The sequence below is a fragment of the Mobula birostris genome, chromosome 23 (assembly GCF_030028105.1).
Source record: "Mobula birostris isolate sMobBir1 chromosome 23, sMobBir1.hap1, whole genome shotgun sequence".
Classification (NCBI taxonomy): Eukaryota; Metazoa; Chordata; class Chondrichthyes; order Myliobatiformes; family Myliobatidae; genus Mobula; species Mobula birostris.
In genome coordinates this window covers 47,334,001-47,346,928 of record NC_092392.1, presented here as the reverse complement: position 1 = coordinate 47,346,928, position 12,928 = coordinate 47,334,001, and the positions used below count along the sequence as shown (strand labels likewise).

General features: G+C 42.8%; 1 protein-coding gene and 1 long non-coding RNA gene across 2 annotated transcripts in view; one reads left to right on the top strand and one right to left on the bottom strand.

Annotated features, from left to right (window-relative positions):
• Window positions 1–12,832, bottom strand: part of LOC140186911 (uncharacterized) — a 27,910-nt gene extending 15,078 nt beyond the window's left edge. The window contains exon 1 of the long non-coding RNA XR_011882962.1: window positions 12,540–12,832. This is a non-coding gene — a long non-coding RNA (uncharacterized lncRNA). The remainder of the gene's footprint in view (window positions 1–12,539) is intronic.
• Window positions 12,825–12,928, top strand: part of cwf19l1 (CWF19 like cell cycle control factor 1) — a 31,539-nt gene continuing 31,435 nt past the window's right edge. Inside the window, exon 1 of the mRNA XM_072241668.1 lies at window positions 12,825–12,928. Within this exon, the coding sequence (XP_072097769.1) occupies window positions 12,906–12,928 (23 nt within the window). The 5' untranslated portion in view covers window positions 12,825–12,905.

The window sequence follows — 12,928 nt, the reverse complement described above, 5'->3', positions numbered from 1 at the left end:
GAACAGAGGATATTATGTCTCCTAGGCAACAGAGAATGACAAACAGGGTGTTGTTAATATGTATCTCCAGTTCTAGTTTGGAGATGCTCAATTTATAGAGTCACCTTGAAGATAACCAAAGACCTTCTCTCCTCTCTTTTCTTTCAACAGGCTGAACTATGTGCATTCTCCCAAGCATGCTGGATTCGAAACCTACCAAAACACATACATCTATGAGCAATTGGTTTGTACAGAAACTTTAAAGCTAAAACAATTCTTTAGCCTTCAGAATCCAGATTAACAACTTTAAAGAAACTTGTGCAATCAAAGCAGCAGCCTATGGAAATAAAGCAGCAACTTCAAATAGTGCTGACGTAGGAAGGGGGAATGAGGGAGGATTGGTGGATTTGTGAGTGGGTTCCATTTTGCATGTATCCAACTGTGCCTTAAGATACCTATCTGCATTGTATACCAATGTTACAATCTGCCTACTCTGTACAATACCAGCTAACATTAGCTATTCACCCGGTGCTGCCTTAGCCAATATTTAATTCAGCATGATTTGCACCATATCAGCATCCTTAATTTGTAAAAAAAAAAGTGGCCACCTTAGGACATAATTTTATAGGCATTTACTCCATACAATAACTATACTATAAAACATGCAATGGATTTCTAAACCAGAAACAAAATGAAGGTCATCTGAGAAATACCCTTCAGCAATATCTGAAATGCTTGAACTGCACCAGCTGCTCCAAATGTCACCTCTGCCTACCTTCTAGAAGCTACTGTGCTTGTGGTAGTTTTATTCTAGTGAGGGCAGGGCACATTGCATGATGTTGACATTGTTACTAACTTTGAAATCCTGCCATGTGAAGCTAAATCTAGATCACTGTTTGTTTTAGCTTTGGGCATTTATCCCAACATAAAGAGAATTGATTCACTGGAAAATGTCAAGTATTTTAGTAATCTTAAACAGTCAGCCAGTCATATCATTATTGATGTGTGAAGAATTAGCAGATTTGAAAAAGTATTTTTTTATATGCATGGTAGCTAGAAAAATGTGATTGATCATGTTAGAATAGTTTAATTAAACAGGAGATTACAACGTTTTTCTACTCTGCAAGTCTTTCTACTCAGTGCTTTTAGTATTTTTTCCTTACAAAGAAATATAATACATTCACAATTTTCCCAGTGTCTCATATATAGCTTTCATTACTTAACAAATTATCTTCAAATCAAGAAAAAATGAAGAGAATAATTATTTTTGTGTCTTTTTTAGTTTTTACAAAGGACATTCAATCACTGCAGTTCATTAAAGATACTGCCAGGTATCAGCAGCATTAAAGGACTTTAAATGAACCTAAAAGCAGAGTGAATACAACTATAAAAGTGCAAATGGGAGGGAATGAGTGTGACTAGCAGTAAAATAAAACCCCACCACTGAGGTAGGAAATAAATTTCCATTTGCATCTTACAATTCCACCAGTGGGATTTATAGAGGGAAACCAATTCCCTTTATCACAGTGAGGTGTTGCAGGGATAGGAATCCTTCTGTGATGGTCATCCCATCATGTACAGATATACAGTACTGTGCAAAGGTCTTGGGCACATAGAGTACCTAAGACTTTTTGCACAGTACCGTATTTGTCAATATGGAGAGCGAGTTTATAAATCTGGCAGGAGCAAAGGATGTTGGGAATGGTGAGGCTGGAAAGCTGCGGGGGGTGGGGGGTGTGGGATAGGTGGCAGAGAAGGAATGCTAGGGGTGTGGGAGGTGCAGCGGGTGCAGACAGATCCGGCCCTAAGACACCAGGCAAGGTTATTTGATTCCAAACAATTAGTTTATTGATCATTACAGAATGTCTCTCTGTTGCTTCCCATTTCCTTCCCTGTCCCTTCCCCTTTTCCCAACCATGATTCCCCTCTCCCTGCCACTTCCCATTCTCAGTCCACAAATGAGACCCACATCAGAATCAGAATTATCATCACTCACTTATCAGGAACAAATTTAATATCACCAGCATATGTCACACAATTTGACAATTTTATGGCAGCAGTAGAGTACAATACATGATAAATACAGAAAAAACAAATTACAATAAATATATATAGGTCTATTAAATAGTTAAGTTACAATAAATAGTACAAAGTGGAAATAAAAAAGTCGTGAGATGGTGTACGTGGGTTCAATATTCATTCAAAAATCCGATGGCAGAGGGGAAGAAGCTGTTCCTGAATCACTGAGTGTGTGCTTTCAGGCTTCTGTACCTCCGTCCTGATGGTAACAATGAGAAGAGGGCATGTCCTGGGTAGTGGGGGTCCTTAATGAAGGCACCGCTTGAGTGTTTGAGTTGACAAACAAAATCTCCTCAAACTCTTAATGAAATATAGCCACTGTCTTGCCTTCTTCATAGCTTTATCAATATGTTGCATCCAGGTTAGGTCCTCAGAGATATTGTCACACACTCTACTTCTGATCTTTACAGCTGTATCCATATGTTGGGACTAAGTTAGATCTTCAGAGATCCTGACACCCAGGAACTTGAAATTCCTCACTCTCTCCAATTCTGAACCCTCAGTGAGGATTGGTTCATATTCCCTCACCTTACCCTTTCTGAAGTCCACCACTGACACTGAGCACAAGGTTTTTGCTGCAACACCACTCAACTAGCTGGTATATCTTGCTCCTGTACACCCTCTCATCTGAGACTCTACCAACAGTGGTCGTATCATCAGCAAATTTATAGATGATATTTGAGCTATACCTAGCCACAGTCATGGGTATAGGGAGAGTAGAGCAGTGGGCTAAGCACACACTTCAGAGGTGTGCCAGTGTTGATCGTCAGCGAGGTGGAGGTGTTATCACCAATCCATGCAGATCGTGGTCTTCAGGTTAGGAAATCGAGGATCCAATTGCAGAGGGAGGTACAGAGGCCCAGGTTCTGTAACATATTAATCAAGCTTGAGGGAATGATAGTGTTAAATGCTGAGCTATAGTCAATCAACAGCACCCTGACATACGTAGGTGTTTGTTTTGTCCAGGTGATCTAAGGCCACGTGAAGAGCCATTGAGATTGCATCTGCTGTAGACCTATTGTGGCCATAGGCAAATTGCAATGGGTCGAGGTCCTTGCTGAGACAGGAGTTCACTCTAGCCATGACCAACCTCTCAAAGCAGTTCATCACCACAGATGTGAGTGTTACTGGGTGATAGTCATTAAGGCAGATCACACTATTTTTCTTAGGCACTGGTCTAACTGTTGCCTTTTTGAAGCAGGTGGGAACTTCTGAATGTAGCAGTGAGAGGTTGAAATGCCCTTGAATACTTCTGCCAGTTGGTTGGCACAAGTTTTCAGAGCCTTACCAGGTACTGTATCAGGGCCTGCCACCTAGCAAAGTTTCACCCTCCTTAAAGACAGTCCAATATCGGCCTCCGAGATAGAGATCACAGGATCACTGGGTGCAGCAGGGATTTTCATAGCTTTAGTTATATTCTCCCTTTCGAAGTGGGCATAGAAGGCATTTTCATCTGGTAGTGAAGCATCTCTGCCATTCATGGTACTTGGTTTTGCTTTGTAGGAAGCAATGTCTTGCAGAACCTGCCAGAGTTGTTGTGCCTCTGATGTCGCCTCCAGCCTTGCTCAGAATTGGCCATTCACCCTTGAAATAACCCACTGCAAGTCATACCTAGTTTTCTTGTACAGACCTAGGTCATCAGACTTAAATGTCATAGATGTAGCCCTCAGCAGACCTCCTGGTTCATCCATGGCATTTGGTTTGAGAATGCACAGGTTTTAATGAAGTTTGTAACAACTGCGGCATAATCATCCAGATTCAGAGATGAATCCTTGAATACAGTCCGGTCCAACTCAAAGCAGTCCTGTAATTCCTTGTCCATACCTTCTTTGGTCCTCACTACTGGTGCTACGGTCTTCAGTCTCGGCCTGTACTCATGTACTGAAGTACATCCAGGTAATCAGACTTTCCAAAATGAAATAACACAGTAGGCATTCTTCAAAGGTTCAATTTAACATCAGAGAAATGTATACAATATACATCCTGAAATGCTTTTTCTTTGCAAAACATCCATGAAAACCGAGAAGTGCCCCAAGAATGAACAACAGTAAAACGTGAGAACCCCAAAGCTCCCCCCCCCTCCAGCTCACCCCTCCTGTGTGTAAGTGGCGGCGAGCAACAATCCCCCCTTCCCCCACCGGCAAAACAAAAAGCGGACCTACTACCGAGCACAAGTGTGAGCTAAGTGATAGCAAAGACACAGACCTTGCAGTTACCCCAAAGACTATCACAATTCATCCAGCATTCAGCAACCCAAAGGTTCTTTCTCTCCCTAATAAGGGAGAGGGTGGTTTGTTCCCCCCCACCCCCGGCATTTTCACAGCAAGTGGGAGACATAACAACAACCTGCTGGTTTATGATGTTAAGAAGTCCATTTTGTCACTTCTTACGAGCTCTGTGCCCGAAGATCGCAAAGATCTCAGGTCTTCAGGCCCACGGCGAAAGATTTTCCAGCCTCCCCGACGATGCACGAGTCTCCTGCCGTGACACCGACTCTCGATCCGCCGGTCTCCAGACCCCCGAGATCTTAGGCTTCCGAACATTAGGCCACCTCTCAGGCCTAACCCTTGGCATGCCAAACATCGGCCGGTCCTGAAACCCCGAGATCGGGTCCCATTCCCGCAAAGAAACGAAGTCAGCCTGTAACTCTAGGTCAGGGTCTTCAAAAGAACCTTGAAAGAAAAATAAAAATAATAAAGCTGGAAGTTCATCACTGTAGCTGTGAGTGTTACTGCATGATAGTCGTTAAGGCAGCTCATGCTGCTCTTCTTGGGCACCAGTATAGTTATTGTCCTTTTGAAGCAGGTGGTAACTTCTGACCATAGCAATGAGAGGGACTGAAAATGTCTTTGAATATCCCCAGCCAGTTGGTTGGCATAGATTTTCAGAGCCTTACTGGGTACTCCATCTGGCCCTGCTGCCTTGCAAGGATTCACCCACTTGAAAGATGGCCTGACGTTGGCCTGAAAGGTCATAGCATCACCGGATGCTGCAGGGATCCTCATACCTGAGATTTTATTCTCTCTTTCAAAGTGAACATAAAAGGCACTGAGCTCATCTGGTAGAGAAGCATCACTGCCATTCATGATGTTGAGTTTGCTTTCATGATGTAGGGTTTTTTTTGTGACAGCAGTTCATTGCAATACATAAAATTACTACAGTACTGTTTAAAAGCCATAATTACCCTAGCTATATATGCCTAAGACTTTTGCACGGTATTGTATTAATTTTAAACTGATGGTTTGCTTAAACCTTTATTTCTTCTGCAACATGATTGAATCACAAGATCTAATCAACAGAGTGGGATTTAACACCATCATGTTATATCATGGATGGGAACCAGAGTGCCAGAGCTGACAGTGTGGCTGGGGTGAAAATAAATGATGTTAAAAGTTCAAGCAAATCCGCTAATAGAAAGGTTGTGAGTGGTGGTAAAAATCTTCTGAGGTGTATATATTTCAATGCTGGGAGTATTGCGGGGAAGGCGGATGAGTTGAGGGCGTGGATTGACACGTGGAATTATGACGTTATAGCAATTAATGAAACTTGGCTACAGGAAGGGCAGGACTGGCAGCTTAATGTTCCAAGGTTCTGATGTTTCAGATGTGATCAAGGCAGAGGAATGAAAGGTGGGGGAGTAGCATTGCTTGTTAGGGAAAATATTACAGCAGTGCTCAGGCAGGACAGATTAGAGGGCTTGTCTACTGAGTCCTTGTGGGTGGAGCTGAGAAACAGGAAAGGTATGGCCACATTAGTGGGATTGTATTACAGACCACCCAATAGTCAATGAGAATTGGAAGAGCAAATCTGCAGAGAGATAGCAGGCAACTGCAGGAAACATAAAGTTGTGGTGGTAGGGGATTTTAATTTTCCATATATTGATTGGGACTCCCATACTGTTAGGGGCCTAGATGGTTTAGAGTTTGTAAAATGTGTTCAGGAAAGTTTTCTAAATCAATATATAGAGGGACCAACTAGAAGGGATGCAATATTGGATCTCCTGTTAGGAAACGAGTTAGGACAAGTGACAGAAGTCTGTGTAGGGGAGCACTTTGGTTCCAGTGATCATAACACCATTAGTTTCAACTTGATCATGGACAAGGATAGATCTGGTCCTAGGGTTGAGGTTCTTAACTGGAAAAAGGCCAAATTTGAAGAAATGAGAAAGGATCTAAAAAGCGTGGATTGGGACAGGTTGTTCTCTGGCAAGGATGTGATCGGTAGGTGGGAAGCCTTCAAAGGAGAAATTTTGAGAGTGCAGAATTTGTATGTTCCTGTCAGGATTAAAGGCAAAGTGAATAGGAATAAGGAACCTTGGTTCTCAAGGGATATTGCAACTCTGATAAAGAAGAAGAGGGAGTTGTATGACATGTATAGGAAGCAGGGAGTAAATAAGGTGCTTGAGGAGTATAAGAAGTGCAAGAAAATACTTAAGAAAGAAATCAGGAGTGCTAAAAGAAGACATGAGGTTGCCTTGGCAGTCAAAGTGAAGGATAATCCAAAGAGCTTTTACAGGTATATTAAGAGCAAAAGGATTGTAAGGGATAAAATTGGTCCTCTTGAAGATCAAAGTGGACGGCTATGTGCGGAACCAAAGGAAATGGGGGAGATCTTAAATAGGTTTTTTGCGTCTGTATTTACTAAGGAAACTGGCATGAAGTCTATGGAATTAAGGGAAACAAGTAGTGAGATCATGGAAACTGTACAGATCGAAAAGGAGGAAGCCCTTGCTGTCTTGAGGAAAATTAAAGTGGATAAATCCCCGGGACCCGACAGGGTGTTCCCTCGGACCTTGAAGGAGACTAGTGTTGAAATTGCAGGGGCTCTGGCAGAAATATTTAAAATGTCGCTGTCTACAGGTGAGGTGCCGGAGGATTGGAGAGTGGCTCATTTTGTTCCGTTGTTTAACAAAGGATCGAAAAGTAATCCGGGAAATTATAGGCCAGTAAGTTTAGCGTCGGTAGTAGGTAAGTTATTGGAGGGAGTACTAAGAGACAGAATCTACAAGCATTTGGATAGACAGGGACTTATTAGGGAGAGTCAACATGGCTTTGTGCGTGGTAGGTCATGTTTGACCAATCTATTGGAGTTTTTTGAGGAGGTTACCAAGAAAGTGGATGAAGGGAAGGCAGTGGATATTGTCTACATGGACTTCAGTAAGGCCTTTGACAAGGTCCCGCATGGGGGGGGGTTAGTTAGGAAAATTCAGTCGCTAGGTATACATGGAGAGGTGATAAATTGGATTAGACATTGGCTCAATGGAAGAAGCCAAAGCGTGGTAGTAGAGAATTGCTTCTCCGAGTGGAGGCCTGTGACTAGTGGTGTGCCACAGGGATCAGTGCTGGGTCCATTGTTATTTGTCATCTATATCAATGACCTAGATGATAATGTGGTAAATTGGATCAGCAAATTTGCTGATGATACAAAAATTGGAGGTGTAGTAGACAGAGGAAGGTTTTCAGAGCCTGCAGAGAGACTTGGACCAGCTGGAAAAATGGGCTGAAAAATGGAAGATGGAGTTTAATACAGACAAGTGTGAGGTATTGCACGTTGGAAGGACAAACCAAGGTAGAACATACAGGGTTAATGGTAAGGCACTGAGGAGTGCAGTGGAACAGAGGGATCTGGGAATACAGATACAAAATTCCCTAAAAGTGGCGTCACAGGTAGATAGGGTCGTAAAGAGAGCTTTTGGTACATTGGCCTTTATTAATCAAAGTATTGAGTATAAGAGCTGGAATGTTATGACGAGGTTGTATAAGGCATTGGTGAGGCCGAATCTGGAGTATTGTGTTCAGTTTTGGTCACCAAATTACAGGAAGGATATAAATAAGGTTGAAAGAGTACAGAGAAGGTTTACAAGGATGTTACCGGGACTTGAGAAACTCAGTTACAGAGAAAGGTTGAATAGGTTAGGACTTTATTCCCTGGAGCGTAGAAGAATGAGGGGAGATTTGATAGAGGTATATAAAATTATGATGGGTATAGATAGAGTGAATGCAAGCAGGCTTTTTCCACTGAGGCAAGGGGAGAAAAAAACCAGAGGACATGGGTTAAGGGTGAGGGGGGAAAAGTTTAAAGGGAACATTAGGAGGGGCTTCTTCACACAGAGAGTGGTGGGAGTATGGAATGAGCTGCCAGACGATGTGGTAAATGTGGGTTCTTTTTTAACATTTAAGAATAAATTGGACAGATACATGGATGGGAGGTGTATGGAGGGATATGGTCCGTGTGCTGGTCAGTGAGCTAGGCAGAAAATGGTTCGGCACAGCCAAGAAGGGCCAAAAGGTGTTTCCGTGCTGTAGTTTCTATGGTTCTATGGTTTCTATCCCCTCAAAACTAATCAGTAACCTCCATAACCTGGGCCTCAATATCCCCTTGTGCAACTGTATCCTGGATTTCCTCACTTGTCAACCCTAGTCGGTTCAAATTGGCAAAATTATCTCCTCCACAATCTCCCTCAGCACAGGAGCTCCGCAGGGATGTGTACTTAGCCCCTGCTCTACTCGCTTTACACCTATGACTGTGTGGCTAAGTACAACTCCAACACCATATGCAAATTTGCTGATGACATCACTGTTGTGGGCTATATCAAAGGGGGTGATGAATCAGCATACAAGAGGGAGAATGAAAATTTGACTGAATGGTGTAATAATAACGTTATCTCACTCAATGTCAAAAAGAACAAGGAACTGATTGTAGCCTTCAAGAGAGGGAAACCAGAGGTCCATGACCCAGTAATCATCAGAGGGTCAGAGGTGAAGAAGATCAGTAACTTTAAATTCCTGGGTGTCACTATCTCAGAGGACCTGTCCTGGACCCATCATATAAATATTATTGAGAAGAGAGCATGACAGCGCATCTACTTCCTCAGGAGTTTGCAAAAATTCGGCTGACAAACTTCTATAGATTTGTGGAAAGTGTGCTGAGTGGCTGCTTTGCATGGGAACACCAATGCCTCTGAGCTGTAAATCCTACAAAAGGTAGTGGAATTTGCTGAGGACATCCCAGGTAAAACCTCCCAAGCATTGAGCACATCTACATGAAACATTGCTGTAAAAAAGCAGCATCCATCATCAAAGATCCTCACTGACCAGACCATGCTCTTTTCTCACTGCTCCCATCAGGTAGGAGGTACAGATACCTCAGGATTTGCACCACCAGATTCAAGAACAATTATTACCCCTCTGCCATCAGGCTCTTGAACAAAAAGGGACCGCTACATTCATTAAAGGACTATTATATTGTTACTTCATGCTCGTTATTTATTGCTATTTATGTCTGCATTTGCAGTTTGTTTACAGTTAACAGTTTAGTTACTGTTCTATAGATTTGCTAAGTATGCCAACAGAAAAAGAATCTCAGGGTTGCCTGTGGTGACATCTATGTACTCTGGTAATAAATTTTATCTTGTACTTTAAATTTTTAGTAATTGCACTGCTAAATGTCAGAATAATGACATTTTCAAAGATTCATAACAGATGCCCAGAATGAAATGCAGTAGCCAATGTTAGAAGATACAATTTACATAAAGTGATCTAGAACAGTTCACTGATAACCCTATATTCGCATCAGGGAGGGATAACGCAGCATCCATGCCAGGATCAAGACTCAAAAACCGTTACTTTTTCCAAGCAGTAAGGCTGATCAACACCTCGTCCCCAAATGCAACCCCACCACAACCACTACTTTATCACTTCTGTCAGTCACTTTATGTAGACACTCCTGTGCCTAGCATACAATCAATCAATCAATCTATGTACATAAGCTGGCTCATGTATTTATATGCATTTTTGTATTATTGTGTTCCTTAACTGAGTTTTTTTTTGTGTGTGCTGCATTGGATCCAGAGCAACAGTTATTTCCATAGACCATAAGACAAAAGGAGCAGAAGTCGGTCATTCGGCCCATCGAGTCTGCTCCACCATTTTATCATGAGCTGATTCATTCTCCCATTTAGTCCCACTCCCCCGCCTTCTCACCATAACCTTTGGTGCCCTGGCTACTCAGATACCTATCAATCTTTGCCTTAAATACACCCAATGACTTGGCCTCCACTGCCACCATGGCGACAAATTCCACAAATTCACCACCCTCTAGCTAAAAATAATTTCATCACATCTCTGTTCTGAATGGGCGCCCTTCAATCCTTAAGTTATGCCCTCTCATACTAGACTCCCCCACCATGGGACACAACTTTGCCACATCCACTCTGTCCATGCCTTTCAACATTCAAAATGTTTCTATGAGATCCCCCCTCATTCTTCTAAACTCCAAGGAGTACAGTCCAAGAGCAGTCAAACGTTCCTCATATGTTAACCCTCTCATTCCCAGAATCATTCTAGTGAATCTTCTCTGTACTCTCTCCAATGTCAGCACATCCTTTCTTAAATAAGGAGCCCAAAACTGCACACAGTACTCCAAGTGAGGTCTTACCAGTGCCTTATAGAGCCTCAACATCACATCCCTGCTCCTATACTCTATTCCTCTAGAAATGAATGCCAACATTGTATTCGCTTTCTTCACCACCGACTCAACCTGGAGGTTAACCTTAAGGGTATCGTGCACGAGGACTCCCAAGTCCCATTGCATCTCAGAACTTTGAATTCTCTCCCCATTTAAATAATAGTCTTCCCGTTTATTTCTTCTACCAAGGTGCATAACCATACGCTTTCCAACATTGTAATTCATTTGCCACTTCTTTGCCCATTCTTCCAATCTATCCAAGTCTCTCTGCAGATTCTCCATTTTCTCAGCACTACCGGCCCCTCCACCTATCTTTGTATCATCAGCGAACTTAGCCACAAAGCCGCCTATTCCATAATCCAAATCGTTGATGTACAATGTAAAAAGAAGCGGCCCCAACACTGATCCCTGTGGAAAACCACTGGTAAACGGCAGCCAACCAGAATGGGATCCCTTTATTTCCACTCTCTGTTTCCTGCCAATCAGCCAATGCTCTATCCACGTATGTAACTTTCCCGTAATTCCATGGGCTCTTATCTTGTTTAGCAGCCTCATGTGCGGTACCTTGTCAAAGGCTTTCTGAAAATCCAAATACACAACATCCACTGCATCTCCCTTGTCTAGCCTACTTGTAATTTCCTCAAAGAATTGCAATAGGTTTGTCAGGCAGGATTTTCCTTTAAGGAAACCATGCTGAGTTCTGCCTATCTTGTCATATGCCTCCAGATATTCTGTAACATCATCCTTGACAGTCAACTCCAACAACTTCCCAACCACCGATGTCAAGCTAACAGGTCTATAATTTCCTTTTTGCTTCCTTGCCCCCTTCTTGAATAGCGGAGTGACATTTACAATTTTCCAGTCTTCTGGAACCATGCCAGAATCTATTGACTTTTGAAAGATCATTGTTAATGCCTCTGCAATCTTCACAGCTACTTCTTTCAGAACATGAAGGTGCATTCCATCTGGTCCGGGAGATTTATCTACCCTTAGACTATTCAGCTTCCTGAGTACCTTCTCTGTCGTAATTGTGACTGCGCACACTCCTCTTTCCTGACATCCTTGAGTATCTGGTATACTGTTCGACTTTACACTGGTGTACTGGAAATTACCTTAAAACAATCTTGACATGAAGTACATATTATATGCAGTAACAACGTCTCTTGCCTCAGTACCAAGAATATACTTATACCAAGCGTCTCAACAATTAATTTGAAATTGTAACAAAAACATTTCAATTTATAATTTGAACGAGTGCTCAATGGTTACCGGAAGCCTTAAGTGCAGTGACAATCCTTCTGGCAGACTATGCCATTCAGACTATCGATGAGCAAGGATCATCCTAATGCTGGTTCATTAGGAGAAATCGTACGCAATACAAGAGCACTGCACTGTTGAAGAATCCACTTTTATTTCCATCAAGTGCAGACATGAAAAGTGAACAGGTGCAGGACAGAAATAGCAACTGGGGAATGGAATTTCTGGATGGCTGTCCTTGGGTGTCTTTCTTGCACAATGACAACTAATACCATGATTTGTTTAATTATCTTCAGCCGCAGAGATGCATCAAAATGATTTGGTGACTGAAAGCAAATGTTGTGACAGACACCAGGGAAACCTGAAAGAGTGCAGTTGTCCCACACAAACACAATTGGAGAATGCAACCTTGGGTGGTTGAGGCTGTTCACAAGCCCCAAAGTACACAGACCCTGCACAAACCTACACCTGCATCCAGACACAATCCCTGCCCACATGTGCTGCTGCTTGCCGTCTGAATTAGGATTTTTTTTGGGTTGTTATTCAGTTGTTCAATAAACTCTTTACGTCTTATTAATGTGCAGATACTACAGTTACCTGTTTATTAGACCAAAATCTTAAGGGGAAAAATGCACTTACTTGTGTAAACACTAATTACTGTGCTATACATATTGACATAACACACTAATTATGGAACCTAATAGTCTTTGAAACAGATGTTGTTTCAGTGGCTGTCGATGATTAAAGTCTGTCCATACCTCTACCTGCGTCTATACCCAGTCGAATACTTTGCCCACATCTTTGCAATACCAGGACTGCAGCTCTATCAAAACCTGGGCACCTACTTGGCACCAAAGCCTGGTGCTTCATCGGCACAGCGTCGCCATTGTACTTCTGACAACAGTTCTGGTCTTTATAGCTCTTGAGATCCACACTGAAGCAAACAGAGGGACGCTGTAAATCCGGACCGCACAATCAGCAGTAGATCTGCTTGCCCAGGTACCGCCGTTTCCCCTCCCGTCCCGAGTCCCGAGTCCGGGGCGAGTCCCGCCACGCGTTTACCCACAATGCCGCGGGTTGGCGGCCGTGCCCGCTGAGAATTTGAACCCGGGCCCGCGGGAGCCATGTCCACCAAGCCTCTGAGGAT